This window comes from Rattus norvegicus, chromosome 5 (assembly GCF_021556685.1).
Source record: "Rattus norvegicus strain SHRSP/BbbUtx chromosome 5, alternate assembly SHRSP_T2T, whole genome shotgun sequence".
NCBI lineage: Eukaryota > Metazoa > Chordata > Mammalia > Rodentia > Muridae > Rattus > Rattus norvegicus.
In genome coordinates this window covers 127,831,096-127,848,816 of record NC_141538.1, presented here as the reverse complement: position 1 = coordinate 127,848,816, position 17,721 = coordinate 127,831,096, and the positions used below count along the sequence as shown (strand labels likewise).

The 17,721-nt window shown below is 44.9% G+C and overlaps 1 protein-coding gene across 2 annotated transcripts in view; it reads left to right on the top strand.

Moving 5' to 3' along the window:
* Tceanc2 (transcription elongation factor A N-terminal and central domain containing 2) overlaps positions 1-17,721 on the top strand; it is a 39,624-nt gene that overhangs the window by 1,164 nt on the left and 20,739 nt on the right. Inside the window, 3 exon segments of one of the 2 annotated variants that reach the window (NM_001014260.2) lie at positions 178-282; positions 826-965; positions 11,673-11,814. In NM_001014260.2, the coding sequence (NP_001014282.1) occupies positions 867-965; positions 11,673-11,814 (241 nt within the window). In that variant the 5' untranslated portion in view covers positions 178-282; positions 826-866. 2 annotated transcript variants of the gene reach the window in all.

Sequence of the window (17,721 nt, the reverse complement as noted above, 5' to 3'; positions counted from 1 at the left end):
CCAACCATCTCAGCTCTGGGCTCAGAGCGGCGCCTGCCTCTTTCTCCGTGCCAGGCTGACTGGGGCCTGTAGTTCTCGGCGGCCGGGAGCGAGCAGAGGGGTGTTGCCTCCCTCAACCACAACTTCCGGGCTCTTCCCAGTGCGTTCTGGGAAGTGTAGTTCCTGCGAGTCACCAGCGAGGAACTGGGCCCCGGAAGAAGTGTATAAAATAGTTACAACGCGTGGTCCGGCTGGAGGTCTGGAGGGGTCAAGAGACCAAGCTGTAGGCAGGCTGATTTCCCGGTGGGTCTCAGTCGAACTGTGATTGGATAACCCCTTTCCAGGCCTCCGAGTGCTGGGGGCAAGGGAAGGATGGGATCCTTACGGACGTGGTTGGGGTTCTTTGACCACAGAGCAGTGGTTTCTGGAGCTGCTTCTGTATTGTGCTGGTGTCTGGAGATGGTTGTTGTGGGTCTTAGAGTAATTCTTAGGATTGGGGCTACCGCGGAGTGCTTGTAAAGAGGGATTCACTGAGCCCAGTGGAACCCTAACACAACTCAACCTAAACTGGAAAAGGACTTCAGAAGTCACCCCATTATCCTGGGTATTAGAATCCTATTCCTTCTAGAGCATGCCCTTCTGGAAGCTAGGAATCTAACCCAGGAAGTAGACTTAACTACAGTTTCAGTTTTTCAGAAGAAATTTCCTCTTTTGAGAAGGAATCGTATTTCCTGTAAATACCATCCAAAAGCCTCCATAGTTCAGGAGTGTTTAGAAAATCTAGTCGTGTCACTTCTGGGAGTACACCTGTCAATCTAATGAAGTTTCACCCTGTTTCTTGAATAGAATACACCTCAAGCCCCTGAAGATAATCAGAGCCCCCAGCAATGGATAAATTTGTCATTCGAACGCCTAGGATCCAGAATAGCCCGAAGAAAAAACTCAAAGAAAAGGTTTACAAGCAAGCCACGATTGAGTCTTTGAAGGTGAGAAGGAATGTGGGATGAGAGAAAATGTCCCAAGGACTGCCATAAAGAGACAGGGAATGGGTTTCATTGTAGGGAATCATGGGTTCTTGTTAAGCCCCCCCTCAGGGACCATTTTTTCTTTCTCACACACCCCGTACAGACTTATCAATTCCTGTACCTCTGCTATCCTGAATTAATCCAATTATTCTGGCTTTCGAGTATGGTTGCTCGCTGATAGGCTCACCACCCACCTTGATTAAAAAGTTTTGATATGGTTGGGGATTTAGCTCAGTGGTAGAGCGCTTGCTTAGGAAGCGCAAGGCCCTGGGTTCGATCCCCAGCTCCGAAAAAAAAAAGTTTTGATATATATATCAAATATATATCAAATATAAATCATATATATATATATGTTTTCGAGACAGGGTTTCACTGTGTAGCCGTGGCTGTCGGGGAACTCACTCTGTAGACCAAATTGACCTAGAACTCAGAGATCCTCCTGCCTGAACCTCTAGTGCTGGGATTAAAGGCTTGTGCTACCACTCCTGGCTAAGATTTATTCTTATTGTATGTGTCTGTGCCTGTGTGTGAATATGTTCACTGGAGGCTTTGGATCTCTCGGGAGCTGTTGTTATAGTGATTGTGCACTACCTAAAGTGGAAAGTTCAGATGCTGGAGACTGAACTAGGGTCCTCTGCGAGAGCAGTGTAGGGCAGGCATTCTAGCAGAATCATTATATCTAGGATAAACGTTAGGATGAAATAGCTGTTGTTCACTCTATGTAGGATAAACATCGGAATGAATCGCTGTGTTCTAGAAGTACTTGGACCTTGGGGAAATCATTGTAGAAAACAGTGATTGTTTTCTGTTATCTATGGAGTTGTTTTTCTGAAGGAGCTGTACAGCCTTTGCATGACTTTGGTCACAAGACAATCCTGGCACACTTGGAACGTTCTGCATTATTGGGTACTGCAAACACAATAAAGTTGCTGGGGTGTGATGTTTCCCTTCACAAAACACATAGACTACCTCAGGGACTTTGGTGTGAGGAGCTTGTGTCACCTAAAGGACAACTGTTGTTTTGCTTTTGCATGGCTTTTCGAGATTCAGTTCACAGAGGCTGGATCTCCCTCTTGCCAGCAAGGCCTTGATATGTCCTGTAGTGTCTCTCTTTCTCCAATCGACCCATAAGACCCAGAATGCCGACAGCAGTGCCCGCTCTCAACCACCTCTGAGCCGTCATCTCTCTGTCCCCAAAACTTTCCTCAAGAATATTAAGATTTCTAGTAAGGTTCTCTATACCCGTGGGTCAGGTGACCCTTTCCCAGGGGTTGCCTTATTGGGAAAACAGATATTTACGTTAGAATCATACCAGTAGCAAAATTACAGTAATGAAGTAGCAGTGAAAATAACGTTATGGTTGGAGGTCAGCACGACATGAGGAACTGTATTGAAGGATTAGGAAGGTTGAGAGCCACTGCTCTAGACAAACCTAGTGGAGTGTAAATGATGATATGGCATCTTATATGTCGTGCTTTGACCAGAATTGTAGCACATGGTTTCATGACTCATATGGTTCCACATTGCCACCCTGGACCACAGAGACTTAAATGTGCTGTTTGCTCGATGGAACTAAGTTTGATCCCAACTAGTTAGGAAGAGGCTAGGACTGTTTACAAATAATCGGCCAAGCTAAGTGTGCTAACACACACTGGTAGGCCTTGCACTTAGAGTGTTCTGATGGAACATTCAAGAATATAACGGGTTGCATAGCAAGACTGTCCAAGAAAGGAAAAGAACTACATTAGGGTGTAGCTCAGTGGTAGAGTGCCTGCTTGCCATGTGTGAAGGCCCCTCCAGTCAGTCTCCACACCACACCAAAGAAAAAAATTACAAGGCGACAGTCATGTGAATGCTGAATGAATTGTGATGTACTGAGAACAACTTTCAGAGAATCCTTTTGATTACATCTTCTGCGTTTCTGGCTTATTTTTAGTTTTCCTTGTTGGCTTCTCTATCCATGAGATTCCTAATGTTTGTGCTCCCCAGAGTTCTGCCCTGTTTTCTGTGTTTAACCAGGGTGACCATATCCATCCCAAGGCTCTCCGTGTCTGTAACTGACACACCTACTTCTCTAGTCTAGATTTCTAAAGCCGAGAGGGCATCTGGGGCTATAAACAGCAATGGTAAGGAAGGCAGTATTCTGAGTACTTGGCTTAGATCCTAGACGTGTTCTTTTCCTCGGTTCCCTCCTAGGCTACCAGACCTGTATTAGAGAGCAGTGAAGAGGGCCTGCCAAGGTAGTTTTGGCAGTGGGGACAGTACTGGGAATCAAACTCCAGGCTTCTTGAATGCTGAGTAAGGGCTCTACTGTGAACTGTATCTCCATCACCAGCCCCCTGTAATCCTTTTGCTAGGAATGCTCTTCCTTAGTCCACTGTCTTGGAAACAGTATAGTATAGTGATTAAGAATACGCTGGAGCCAGGCAGGCAAGATGGCTCAGCAGGTTAAAAGTGCTTGCTGCTAAGCCTGAAGATTTGAGTTCAATCTGGGGAACCACATGGGAGCAGGAGAGGACTGACTCCCATAACTTGTGTTACTGTCAGTCTCCTGGGTACAGAACCACTCTGACAGAGGAGGCTGGTCTTTGTGTCATTTGTGTAACTTAAGTATGCTCCTCTCGCTGCACTTACTTCCGCCTTTTCAAAACTGCTCCTTTGCATGTGTGCGTCCTCTGCTTCTGGCACTCTATAGCCGTACTCTGAGCTTCTTGAACATGTGTACCCTCTTGGTTTTAAGCCTACTGCCTGGCATAGGACCTGACAGGTAGGATATCTTTCTAAACAACCAGGTCACCCAGAACTCTACAAGTTTTGGCATGACACAGGAGGTCTTTCCTGTTTGGCTCCAACATGACTTATGCTTGTGGCTCTCCATTTATGTGAGGACATTCTGACCACGCCCCCTTTTTTCCTGTCTCTTTTAAGCCATCACGGCTTTCTTTTGACCTGATGCTGGTCCCTTTTCATATAAAAATCTTTATTTTTATAATTTCTCATTTATCTACTCAATCAAGAACTAGTTTCCTTGGAAACTTAGCTCATAAGTTACATACAGGGACTCTGAAATATTTACCTCTGTGCCCTTGGAATATTTTAGTGCCCGATATATATTAAAGAGTCATTAAGCATTTGTTAAAATTGAGCATTGACATGTTTTCTGCCTCCTTTAAGGGAGGTGACCCTTCTATCTTCAGTCCCCAGCCCCTCTCTCTCTCTAAACTTTTGTTCATTTTTTAATATATATGACTGTTTACCTGTGTGAATATATGTGCGCCGTATGCATCCAGTACCTGTGGAAGCCAGGTGACAGCCTCAGATCATCAGGGATCTGGAATTACAGACCTTTGTCAGCTGCCCTGTGGGTGCTGGAAACTGAACCCGGGTCCTCCAGAGGAGCAGACAGTTCTCTGAACCACTGAGCTGTCTCTCCAGACCCATGTAACAGTCTTGATAAACAACTTTATGCCCAGCATAAATCTGAGTTCAAAAATATAAGCCTCAGACTTCCAATAAGGGCGTTAAAGATAATACTATAAAACTGATTTATTATAAAATTATCATATAAGCAATAAAGAAGAAAGCGAGTCAGGTGTTGTGACAAATGCCAGTAATCTCCACACTTGGAAGATAAAAGCAGGAAGATCGAGGAGTTTAAGGTCATTCTCTCCTGCTGAGTGAAATCAAGGCTAGCCTGAGCTATATGAGACCCCATTCCAAAAAATGACTGTTTCGGTGGTTAGAGAAGCCTCTGTGACAAGTACCTGAGAGGGTGGAAGGAGGGCTTGTCTAGGTAAAGGGAGGCTGCACACAAAGCCATGGGTGTCTGCCGTTCTCTTTCAGCGTGTCTCCGTGCTCTCCTCTTTAAGTGTACGGCGGCAGCGTTCTAAAAGTAAGTTGTGTTTACCTGTGTGTGATTTAGAGAATTTGCTAGATCCGCTCCCTGACAATTACTTATTCCCACACACCAGCTCTAGTTTTTATTTGTCTAGAGACAGAGCATCCCAACGTAGCCCGAGCTGACTTGTGATCTCGCTGCCTGGCCACCCTGTGTTGGGATCAGAGGTGCGTGCCACCCATGGCTGACTAGCATTCTGGTTTAATGGGAGAATCTGCTGAAGCTGAAGCCTGGTTTTTCCCATCAGTGTCAGGAATGACTCCCAATAACACCCAGTCTACAGAGCTGTCAGAGAACTAACAAACAGATGCTTGCTGGGGGCTGACTGAGCTTTATGCCTGGTGTGTCGTGAAGATCCATTGGTTTGGGGGTGGGGGTGGGGTTGTTTAGTTTGTTTTTCCCCACAAGACACCAGCAAGATGGCTCAGCTGGTAAAGGCACTTTCTGACCAGCACATGTGCCCTATGACCTAGGCATGCACACAATAAATGAATAAAAATGTAAAAAAAAGAGTTTAAAGCTCAAGATGGGGGTATGTGGTGATGATGATGATGATTGTGATGATGATGATGATGGCATTTATTGAGCCTGTTTTTATAGGCCAGATGTTATGCTAATGCTTTGCAGATATTAGCTCTCCAGTCGTAGTAACAGCGGCAAAAGGTATAGTTTCATCATATACAGATGAAGATTCCAGGGGCTGGAGACATGGCTCAGTGGTTAAGAACACTGACTGCCCTTCTAGAGGATCAGGATTCTATCCCCAGCACTCAGGACAGCTCACAACTATCTAGAAATCCAGTTCTAGGATATCCCACACCCACTTCTAGCCTCTGGCATATACACCAGGCATATACAAGGTGAACAGACATGCATGCAGGCGAAACCCATACACATCATTAGAAAGAAAACCAGGGCATAGAGAGGTGAAGCGGTTTGCCTAAGACCAGGGCAGCACTAAGTGGCAGAGCTGGCATTTGCACTGGGCAATCTGGGTCCATATAGTCTGCCCACTAAAACTAAAAAGAGAGTAGAGGTTTCTGAGTGCCAACCAAGCTGGGCTGGGGAGGCATAAAAATCTTAGGATCATTTTACTTCTGTTATCAGCATATTACAAGTAGTTTCACCATGGTCTTATCTCATTCAATAAAAGAGATACTTGGTGGAACTCATGTCGCGCACATTTAAATGGTAAAGGTTAATTTGGTTAATCTCATCTTGCTCTTTAGCAAGTGATTTCCTCTATTAGTTCCAAGAACACTTTTTACTATTTTTAAAAGATAGAGAATGTGCCAGTTCGTTCAGGTTAAACACTCCGAAGTGTTAATGCTTTATGAACCTTCCCTTGTAGGGCTGACCAGCCAGTGTGCTGACTCCTGGCCCAGCCAGTGGAATGGTGTACACATGACCGCTTATGACTTACTATTTTCTGCGATCGAACCTGGGCATTGCAGCCATCCCCAGGCGTAAGACCAGATAGACAGCATATCTTTTCCAGTGATAACTGTTCAATACTCAGAATAGCTCTCCCAGTGATAGTCTGCATCCATTTCTGTATCTGTGCTCTAAGTGATGCTGGTAAGAATCTGATATGCGGATACAGTGGGGGTGACGCATGCTTATCATCCTGTAACTCCGTCACTCTTATGGTGGAACCTGAAGGTCATCCTCAAACTGCCTAGCAAGTTCAAGGCGAGGAGCCTGGCTGCACGAGACCGTACTCTGCCCTCCATAAAAGTGAAAGAGAGTTACAAGGAAATATTTCTCTGATATCTGTAGAATTCTTTTTTCCTCTCTCTGGTTTCTGGCCTTACTTTTCAGACCTGAAACTATCATAACAGTTTTGCTTTGTTTTACTTTCTCTGTGTTGAGGATGGGAGATAAAGAAGTTTTTTGGACTCTCAAGTTGTAGTCTGGTGGGAAAGGTAGTCTTGTTCAGGAGTGCGTTCAGAAGCGCAGGAACAGCAAATGGAACACGGAGAGGGATGCAGTCAAAGGCTACAGAAGCTTCCAAAGACAGGGTGATGCTGCAGAGAGTCTCTGGCCGCCAGGCAGCGGAAGAGCATCGCAGGTGGGTGTGAATGAAGCATTGGCCGCTGCTGATAGTATCCAGAGCATGTAGTGAGACCGACAGGGTGGCAAGTCCTGAAGGCCTTTTATAGCCAGTATAAGAGTTTAGACTTAAGCCTCATCCAGCACCCAAGAGGCAGAGGCTGGTGGGTCTCTGAGTTCAAGGCCAGCCTAGTCTATAGATCAAGTTCCAGGACAGTCAGAGCTGTAACATACAGAATCCCTGTCTTGAAGGGGAAAAAAAAATGTTTGGACTTACTTATTCCATAAGTCAAAACGATCTGATTTGGGATTCCTGACCTGTTTGCAACCATGTATCGGGGCTGGATTGAAAGTCTTTAATTTTAAAAACAGGCATGGTGTACCTTTAATCCCAGCACTGGAGAGTCAGAAGTAGGCAGATATCTCTGTGAGTTCAAGGCCAGTCTGGTCTACATAGTGGGTTCCAGGACAGCCAGGGCTACAAGAGACAGGAAATTGAAACCTGGAGCTTTAAGTGGACAATGGAGTTGTTTGGGGGGTGTTGTAAGTGGCTGTAATGCTTCCATTTTAATGTCAGAGCCTCATCTGTGGGGAGATGAAGCTGACACTCATGCTCTCAGTGGAATTTGGAACTAAAAGAAGTCTACCATGTTTGTGAACAGTGAGCAGAAAAATTCCCTGCCAGCTGAAGAAAGTAGTGCGAAGATTGCCGTCTTCTTGGGGTCTTAGATAAAAGAAGAGTTGACTGGAATACATTAGAACCACATACCTTTTACCACACATATAAACCGCAGTGTTAGTATGAAGTCTAATGTAAAACCAGGAAACTCCAAACACAGGCAAATGTGAGCTTGCCGTTAAGACACTTCACATCCTAGAGCACACAAGACTCCCAAGAAAAGCAGTCCTCTTCAGAGAAGAGTTCATGGTTCAAGTGAACCCTATGAGAAAGTGAGCTGCAAAGGCAGGGAGTGAAGGGGTAGATGTATAATTCTCTATCCCCAAAGATGGGGGTCAGAAAACAATCTGAAATCTCAAGTATGTTTGTAATGTTCACCAAGGAAACATTTAAAAAGGAAAGGAATAGAACTAAGAATGAAAGGAGAAATGATTTGTCCAATGAAAAATACATGTTTGTTGAAGCAGAAACATATTGAACAGATTAAATAAAAGTAGATAGATTAGTGCCTAAAGAGAAAATGATGACGTGAAAGCTTAATTAATTAATAAGGAAATCATTTAGAATATATCACACAGAAATAAAAGAAATATGAAAAAAATAGGTTTTGAAAGGCAGATGTAAGATCAGCCCAGATTCCTTTGAATGTGTGTTCTAAAAATGGCAATATTTAAGTGAAAGAAGAATGATTACTTTTTAAACTGTGAGGGAAAACTATGAAGAAAACCCAGAGCCAAGGGTGGCGGTGCCTCCAGTAGTCCCAACAATCTAAAAGTTAGGACAGGAAGATGGAGGACTCCAGGCCAATGTAGATGCACTGAACCTCTCTAAAAACAACAAAACAAACAAATGTAGTTTGTTTAGCAGACGATAAGAAAGGAGATAAAAAGTAAAGGAAAAATATCTCTAGCGAATAATACAGATGACCAAATAAGGACATTGGAAAACAGATCCTTAGATTCCACTGGAGCAGGGGAGGGAGAGCAAAACAGCACAGCACTCGCTACTTAGCACAGGAAGATACAGAGGAGATAAAAGTAAGCAGGTGGGAGATGGTGTACGGGGAAGTCAGGAGTCCACCGAGACACTATTTATAACAGTAAACACACAGCGAAGGAACTCCCAACACCTCTTAGGGAAATAGATTTCAAGAGTCTAAGGCGTGTGTATACAATAGTAGGATTACAATTCAATACTGCCATTGTAGTGGTCAGCTCTAACAATAAATATTACTATGGAAACACCAGTAAAATATACCGAATGAGAAAATTTTGATATTTATACCTTCCAGTAGAAAATAGCTTCTTATGTGGCTTACGTTTTGTCTTTTTCTTTTTTTTTTTTTTTTTTTTTTTTTTTCTTTTTTTCGGAGCTGGGGACCGAACCCAGGGCCTTGTGCTTGCTAGGCAAGCGCTCTACCACTGAGCTAAATCCCCAACCCCCTCTTTCTTTTTTTAAACCATTTAATAGTAATACTAGTTTATACTACACAATAGCACATAGGAAGAGTTTTTTCTCTCAGTTTTGATTGAGTCTCCAAGAACAGAGTGGATGTAAAATGGCGTTTCCAAGTGAGAATCTTGACCATCTATCTGGAACATGTGCATGCAGCACACAAAGACTGTTTTCAGAATCCTGAACCCACCACCTGCCGTAGGCCGTGAAGCCGGTGGAAGTTAACAGAAAGACAGTGCATTCGCTCGTCTGTGTAAAGTGGGAGGCTTTTGTGGTGGCTTCAGTTGGAGAACTCAGTTCTGTTCCTGGGGTTGGTCAACGCCTACACCAGACCTGTGTTTGGGAAAGTGCAAAGACAGTTGCTGGCTAATGCCAGAGGGAGAAGTGGGAGCTGTTAGCCTTGGGAAGGTTTTCCAGGCAATCATAGGAGAGAAAGCTGGACAGCCTGGCTTTAAATGGCTTTAAATGGCTGGATTCACAGGATCCTTAGAAGGATGCTGGGGTCCCTACAGAGAAAGTCTATGGACTAGGTTGCCCCAAACTGGAGACTCTGATCTTGTATTTAGAAAGCATACAAAACAATGGGTTTCACTGTGACACTTTCTTCTCTTTTATATTTCTTATATTTATTCATTACAGTTGTGTGGAGGTCAGAGCACAACTTGCAGTTCTAAGTTCTAGGGATCACGCTCAGGTGTTGAGACTTGGTGGCACCTGTATCCTCTGAGCCTTCCCACCGCTCTTTTCATGGCATGGTTATACATTTCATTATATTTCCCTAGTCCCTTTCCACTGTCCTTCCACCCTAACTGGACCTCTTCCTCCCAGAAAACAGCCCACCTTCTGTTCTCATGTTACATGTATGCCATTACTCTATCTTGCTCCCCTTCCCGTCGTATGTGTGTGTGTGTGTGTGTGTGTGTGTGTGTGTGTGCGTGTGTGTGTATGTGGTGTGTGTGTGTGTGGGTGGTGTATGTATGTGGTGTGTGCGTGTGTGTGTGTGTGGTGTGTGTGTGTGGTGTGTGTGTGTGTGTGTGTGGTGTGTGGTGTGTGTGTGTGTGTGGTGTGTGTGTGTGTGGTGTGTGTGTGGTGTGGGTGTGTGTGTGTGGTGTGTGTGTGTGTGTGTGGTGTGTGTGTGTATGTGGTGTGTGTGTGTGTGGTGTGTGTGTGTGTGTGTGTGTGTGTGTGTGTGTGTGTGTGTGTGTTGTCTTGGGACCGCTAGAAGAATCATTACCAATGCAGTAGGTGCTTCAGGTGAGTTCTCGGCAGAGAGCTCTTCAGGGACCTGCAGAAGTCATCCTGTCAGGGAAGTCATCTTTAAATGCCCGCCACTTCAGAGACACCCAAACTGGACTGACGGCAAATCTTTCCCTTGTTGTCCTCCCAGCTTTGAACCTAGAAAGCAAAACCAGTGCAAGCAGGCTGGGAGCTGGGAGTCAGGGCGCAGATGGACCCTCCTTTCACCCTTGGCTTCTAGGCTAGAAGCAGACCCCATGTTTTCCCCCAAGGAAAGGAGATGAGGTTTTTATGGGATTGTCCTTATTGACATGGCTATACTGGAATTTCATGTGGAAAACTGTACACATGCCAAATGTGGTGAGGAATGACCACGATAGGATAGTTATTTGTCTTTTTGTTTATTTTGGGTTTTTGAGGCAGAGTTTCTCTATGTAACCCTGGATGTCCTGGAACTTGCTCTGTAGACCAGGCTGAGATCTGCCTGCCTCTGCTTCCGAGTGCTGGGATTAAAGGGGTGTATCACTGTGCCCAGCTCTAAGATATTTAATTTTTAGTTATAAAAGCCACTTTACTCTTTTACTTTTTGTCTGCCAATTTTGTTCACTAAAAAGTCCTTCGTTTAAACTATGTGGAAATTACAGAAAAATCACGAAAGCTTTTCCATCCCCTCACACATTTCTCTAACCCCTAGTGCTTACAGGAAGCATGAGAAGCAGCCTTAAGGTGGCAGCTTCTGGGAAGGACAAAGGGAAGTGAATTTGCAAAGAGCATCAAGGGACTTAAGTTTTATAATGTTTTATTTTACGGGGAATGGCAAAATAGTAATCTCATTAAGTAGTGGGTTGCTCTCCGTGCCTTTCTATGTGTTTGAAGTTTTTTAAAAAGGAAGTTTTCTTTCTTTCAGAAAAAAAAAATTGAGTTTCCTCCTGTGGGAAGTGGAGAACTGTTTGTGTGATTTTTATTGTTGAAGTAAACATGGCTTTATGGCTTCTCTGCTCTGTGCATGCAAATTAGGACACTTAAGTGAGCTGTGAGGTTGGTCCACCTGAGTACCCATAGCTTTCATTTCCTCTCCTGCGTCACCTCTCACGGTGAAGTGCCATGGTGCCGGGCATGGGGAGGTGAAAAGTTGCACTTTTCCTAATAGATGCATCTCTCCAGATCTGCAGTAGGCAGGGCCTGCTTCTAAGCAATTACCCGTCATTGGGGGCCATCAGATACACTGCTTTGGTTCAGGTCATAATCAATAATTCATATGTCAATAGGAGAGCCATTAGCTCAGGTGGAGGCAGCTGTCTTTCTAATAAAAGGGTTCTATTTTCCAAATAACTTTTCTTTTTCACAGAGAGTTGTGGTTATAGAAGACATAAAAAGGTGGAAAACTGTGTTGGAGCTTCCTGAGCAAACCAAAGAAAACCTGGTCGCCGCCCTACAAGAATTAAAGAAGAAGATACCCTCCAGGGAGGTGTTGCGGTCGACAAGGATAGGTATGGTCCTGGGCCCTGGGAAGCACTTCCTGGTGTCTCCCTTCTTCCTGTACGCCATGAGTTACCTGACCCATCGGTGCTTTCCACACTGTCGCTGGAGGGACTGCTGTGTAGAACACTTCTAGCCTCAGGCTAGGAATTTATTGTGAAAAATAATAATATATAGTAAACTATAGCAATACATAGTAAAATAGTAATGTATAGTAAAGTATAGTAACATACAGTAAAAATTTTTAAAAAATGAAATGAAAACACACAAAGCACAGTCCTCAATCTTTTAAATTTTTTGCCTTCATTTTACTGTGCTGGGAATGGGCTTGGGTGTGTGTTTGACGCAGTGTACATATGGAGGTCAGAGGACGGGTTAGCGGATGTTTGCTCTTTCCCTCCAACATGTGAGTCCTGGGATCAAACTCAAGTTGTCTGGTTTGTTGGCAAGCACCCTTACCCACTGAGCCACCTTGCTATACCCCCTCTACCTTTTCATTAGAGTTATCAGAGGTGCTAGCTTATAATAACAGTTATTATATAAAGTTTTAAAAGCATGTGTCCAATATCTGTGCTTACCGTATAGAGCACCTACAGGTGACATTTTGAGTGTGCCTGATGCTGACTGTGCAAACTGATTAAGACTTGGTTGTGACCTTGAGGATCTGAGGGTTTGGTAGAGAGGTGATGGTGTACACAGACAGGAGCAGTACTCTACCGTAGCTATGAATGAGCACATCTGACACTGTCCGCTCAATCTGGAGCGTCTGTATGCGATCAGAAAGGACGGAGCAGTGGCTGCAGTCTGGGGACTTCGGGAAGGCCCCATAGAGGAGGTGGTGATTCAGTTAAATCTTGAAAGAAATTCAGCTTAATCTGTCACCAGTGGCAGTAACTGGCGAACTTGGTTTATAAAACAAAAACGATAGCAACACTTGCCACCGTGTCACTTATTATGGCTTTGGAGATATTTCAGAGGTGAGTGAGGGACCGAGTTGAATTGCCGTTTTAGCACAGCACACAACTGTGGATAATATGCAAGGGAAGAACAACATGTGTTCCTCAAGCTGCTCTCGGCTCCCCGGGGAGCTCAGGGCGGGCCTGCACAGCTGCTGCCTCTGCCCTCACTAGTGCTGCCATCGCCTCCTCTGCCTCCCCTTGACCTCCTGTTCCTGAGAAGCAGGAGAGAGCAGCCTCACACTGTCACTAACAGCTGGGAAGAGCTTTACGGAGTCCCCAGGGAGCCCCCAAGAGTCTTAGAGTTGCACCCCTGTAATATAAACCAGAATCTGAGGAAATTAGATGCTTAAAGAATATAAAACCCTATCATTATAGCCAAGGAGATGCTCCCATCTGCTGCCGGGTTTGCTGTCTTTATAGGTTGTGGTCACTAGAGGGCAGTACGACCATTCACATGAGCCTGTAAGGGCTTTCCACCGGTAGAGGGTACTAGTGTTTAATATTTTAGGACCTGCTTATTGATGCATGTATGTGCGTATGTGTTCCTGTTTAGACACATACCACAGATACCATACGTGATCAGATCCTAAATCTCAACATGATAAGCTAAGACTGTCTTAAAGATGCAGCAGGTGATAATTTTAAAAACCATTTCTGTTTGACAGATGAGTGTAGTGAGTATTTTCAAGAATGGGTGTGTCAGGTATCCAGAGATTACAGCCAGGGGCCGGAATGGAACTACCATGAGGTTTGACTTAGCAGGAATTGGAACCCATCCAGCTGTTGAACCCTGACCTTACCCGAGCCTTCCTTAAACTGAAATCCCATGGGATGCAGAGGGTTCGTGGTTCCTCTACAGTTGTATCAGATGAAAATCTTACTTGGATCATTTCCTGAGAATGTTTATGCTTCAACTTTTAGCCTTCCTGCCTCCCTACCTCGAGGGATGTAAGCACCAGATATCACAGAGTGTCCTCTGTGTGCTGGGAGCTATGGGGGATAACGGAGACAGCAACTGCTCCCTTCTTTTTGGAGCTTTAAGTCTGATGGAGATATAGGCAGTTTATAGACTTTGTTCTGTAGCTTAGTACAGTGCTCTGAGGATGGGGCGCGGCTAGCCAAGTGTATGGAAGTAGGAAAGAAAGTGTTGAGGGATGTGTCAGGCAGAGATGCATCGTGGGAGCTGCGTGAGGGTGGAGGTGGGAGAGAGAACACAGTCCCGTTCCAAAAGCCCCGAGTTGTTAGGTGTATTTAAAACGTAATATGCCAGAGAGTATGGCAAGAAAGGCAGCCGAGAGACAGTCTGGACCAGATGGAGAAGGCTTTTTGTAAGCAATTCAAAACTGGTTGGTTCTGGCAATGGATTAGTTGTCTATTACTATATAAAATTTCCCTAAAATCCGCTGCTTAAGAAAGCATTGTTTCTCATAGTTCCTCTGCCGGTCAGCAATCCAGGGGCCAGCTTGTGGGACTGGCTCTGGCTCAGAGTGGGTTTGGTTTGGTTTGGTTTGGTTTGGTTTGGTTTGGTTTGGTTTGATTAGGTAGGTGCTCTTCCAGTCAGCCTGGCTACAATGACCGTGAGCTCCTGATTCTCTTCTCACCATCTCCTGAGTACTGTGCAGAGGTCTGCACCAGCCCTCCCTGTCTTTTAAGAGCTTCTTATTGGTCTGTTGCTTAGAGCTTCAGGCATCCAAGGGCTTCCTAGATGCACATTTTTTTTTTTTTTTTTTTGGTTCTTTTTTTTCGGAGCTGGGGACTGAACCCAGGGCCTTGCGCTTCCTAGGTAAGCGCTCTACCACTGAGCTAAATCCCCAGCCCCCTAGATGCACATTTTAAAGGCTTGCTCAGAGAAGGCCCTTAGTTCCTCGGCCTGTCCTCATGGTGGCCCTCACAGCAGCTGAAGTCCCCAGGGCCAGAGTTCCCAAAACGGACAAGAAAGTGAAACAGCAACTGATACGGAAGTCACAATTTGTTTGTTTCTTTGGTTGTGTTTTTTTTTTTTTTTTTTTTTTTTTTGAAACTGAGTTTCATTGTGTAGCCCCAGTTGGCCTGAAACTCACTATGTACCTCAGCCAGCCTCAAACTTGTGATTGTCTTATCTCAGGCTCTCAAGTGCTAGGGTTACAGGCATGAGCCACCATACCTGGCTTCTAACTATTCTCTCTTCAAATGCGCTTTTATTTTCTATAGTCCCTCCTGAGAGTCTACAGGTAGACTGTGTTAGACCTGTTCTTCATATGTTTATGCCATATTTTTTTTTCTTCTTTTTTGGACTGAACCCAGGGCCTTGCGCTTGCTAGGCAAGCACTCTACCACTGAGCTAAATCCCAAACCCCTATGCCATATTCTTTATCCCTTTATGTCTGTCAGAATTCTAGCTAATTTCTTCAGATACATGTCTTCCAAATTACTAATTCTTTCTTCTGCTGACTCTAACTCATTCATGAGCTCTTTATTCCAAAGCCAGTTTCTGTTTTCATCTTTCCTATTTTCTCTAGAACCATAGAACATTCCAGAGGAAGTGTCCAAACAGATGTTGGACGCAGCCTTTAATCCCAGCAGTCAGGAGGCAGAGGCGAGGACATCTCTGAGTCAAGGGCAGCAGTGGGGCTACACAGAGAAACCCTGTCTCGCAAGACCAAACAAACAAAACAAAAAATGATATTGGATGGATAAAGCCCAAACTAAAGAAAGATGGTAACCATTTCAGCAGGAGTTACTTACTATCAACATAGAGCTAGGAACTGAAGACAGAACTAGATAAGCCTCTGCAGGAAGACTATAAGGAAAACAAGGAGCCAAGTCCACAATCCTGATGCACTCCACTATTTAAGGGATTTATAGGACCATTCTGAGAAAGTTGGCCAGAGAAACAGAAGAGAATGTTGTCACTGGAAAGAAAGAAAAGAGTTGGGGTTTGCGGGGAAGCACCATCAGCCATATCCGAGGTTATCTCTGTGCCAAATAAGCTTAATCTAAAAACGGAATAGGTAGTTTTGGAACAATCTCAGAAGCAAGATGGGGGCAGGAGCGTGAGGAGCAAAGGAAGGGTGCAGAAAAGAGAATGCTTTTGAGAAGTTTGCTATTAAAGGGTGACAGGATAAGGAAGGGAAAGGAGATGGATGAGAACGGGGTTTTAGGTAGGAGAGAAACGTAATGTTGAACGCTAATGAGAAGGATCCAGTCGAGTGAGAGGAGTTTGCATAGAGGAGGCTCACAGGGCGAGGTCTGTGTGTTAACTAATGAGTAGCGTGCCGATCAGCAAGAGCCTTGGATCATTTGATCTGTATTTTATCTTCAATCTGGAATCATTCACTCACTTGACACATAAAGGACCTTAATATACCATGCCTTATGCTGAAGGCCAGACAATGATGCTTGGTCTGTGTTTGTAAGATCCTCAGTTCTTGCTTAGAAAGGAAGCGTGTGAGTGTGTACTTATAATTGACCTTTGAAAATATGGAAGTCAGGGCGTGCACTGGAGCCCATGAGGGTACAACGGCACTCTCCACAGAGTAGGAAGGGTTTGCACAGACACGTACTTTCCGTAGGTCAGAATGAACTCCTGTTCATTTCAGGCTGAGGCATGAGAAAAGAAAGCCCAAAGTCCTGAGACAGCACCCTAGAACACAGATGCCTGGGGAGGGTGGCAGCAGCAGGTCCAGGTGTGTCTGCCTGTAAAGAAAGGGGACAGCTGGATATCAGCTGCGTCTGACCTCTGTATTCAGTGTTGTGTCTGCTACTGTGTATTCCCAGAACTCCTGCAGGGAGGTAGTCTCCTCTCTACTGGAGGTTTTCATCATAATTTCTTATATAATAAGGTAAGTAAGAGGAATCTCATAAGAAGAAAAGCTGGGCTGGGAATGTAGTTCAATGGTAGTGCACAAGTCCCTAGGTTCAATCCCCAGCACTGCCAAATGAGTAGACAAACAAGCAAGCTTGTCCGTCTTTGTTCTGGGCTTTGGTTTTAACTCAGGGTTATTCATGAAAGTGTTTCGTAGAATATCTGATTAGCAACCTCTAAGGTTAAACGACACACTCGTAATCATTTAATGCGGTTAAGCCATGGGATGCATGCCGGGAGCTTCTGGTGGCTAAAAGAAGGTAAAGGTGACGGATACCAGGGTAAGGGAGACCACATAGGCAACCACCTAGCATTTGTTCAGTGAGTACTCAGTGCCCGATATGCTGGCTACTTTTAAACTGTCAGCTTAACCAAGAGTCACATGGGAAGAGAGCCTGGAGGAATTTTGGGAGATTGTCCTAACTGATAGTTGGTAGAGGAAGGCCCATCCACTGTGGGAGGCACCATTGCCTGGTTTAGGGCCCTGGACCATGTGATGGGAAAGAGAGCTTGCTGGGTGCAAGCAGGTGAGGATTGAGCTTTTATGCTCTCTGCTCTTGACTGTGGTTGTGAGGCTATAAGCTCCTTCCTTCACTCCCCAGCAGTAATGGACCATAGCCTGGAATTGGCAACGCAGTGAACCCTTCTTCCCTAAGTTACTCTTGCCACAGTATTTTTATTACATCAGCCAATGAAACTGCAGCACCTGCCGAGTGCCAGGCACTGAAGTGGACGCCTGTGGTCAACACTGACAAAGATCTCTGCCCTAGCTGAGCATGGTGGAGCCTATCTATAATCCTAGAGCTGAGAGGTGCCTAAGGCACAAGGATTGCCCTGGGTTTGAGGCCATCCTGGACTACACAGTGAGTTCCTGGATACAGAGACCTTGTATCCAAAACAAAACAAAACAGTAACAAAACAAAACAAAACAAAACAGTAACAAAAGGAAGCGAAGCACAGAGAAGAAACAGAAGTCATCTGTGTGGTGGTAGATGGTGATAGCTCATGGGAAAGGCTGGCAGTGAACAAACGCATAACGGGTGTGAGGGAGGGCGCAGAGTATGGCTCTGGTCACGGCGAGACACGATGCAAGCACGGACTGAGAATGGAGCGGA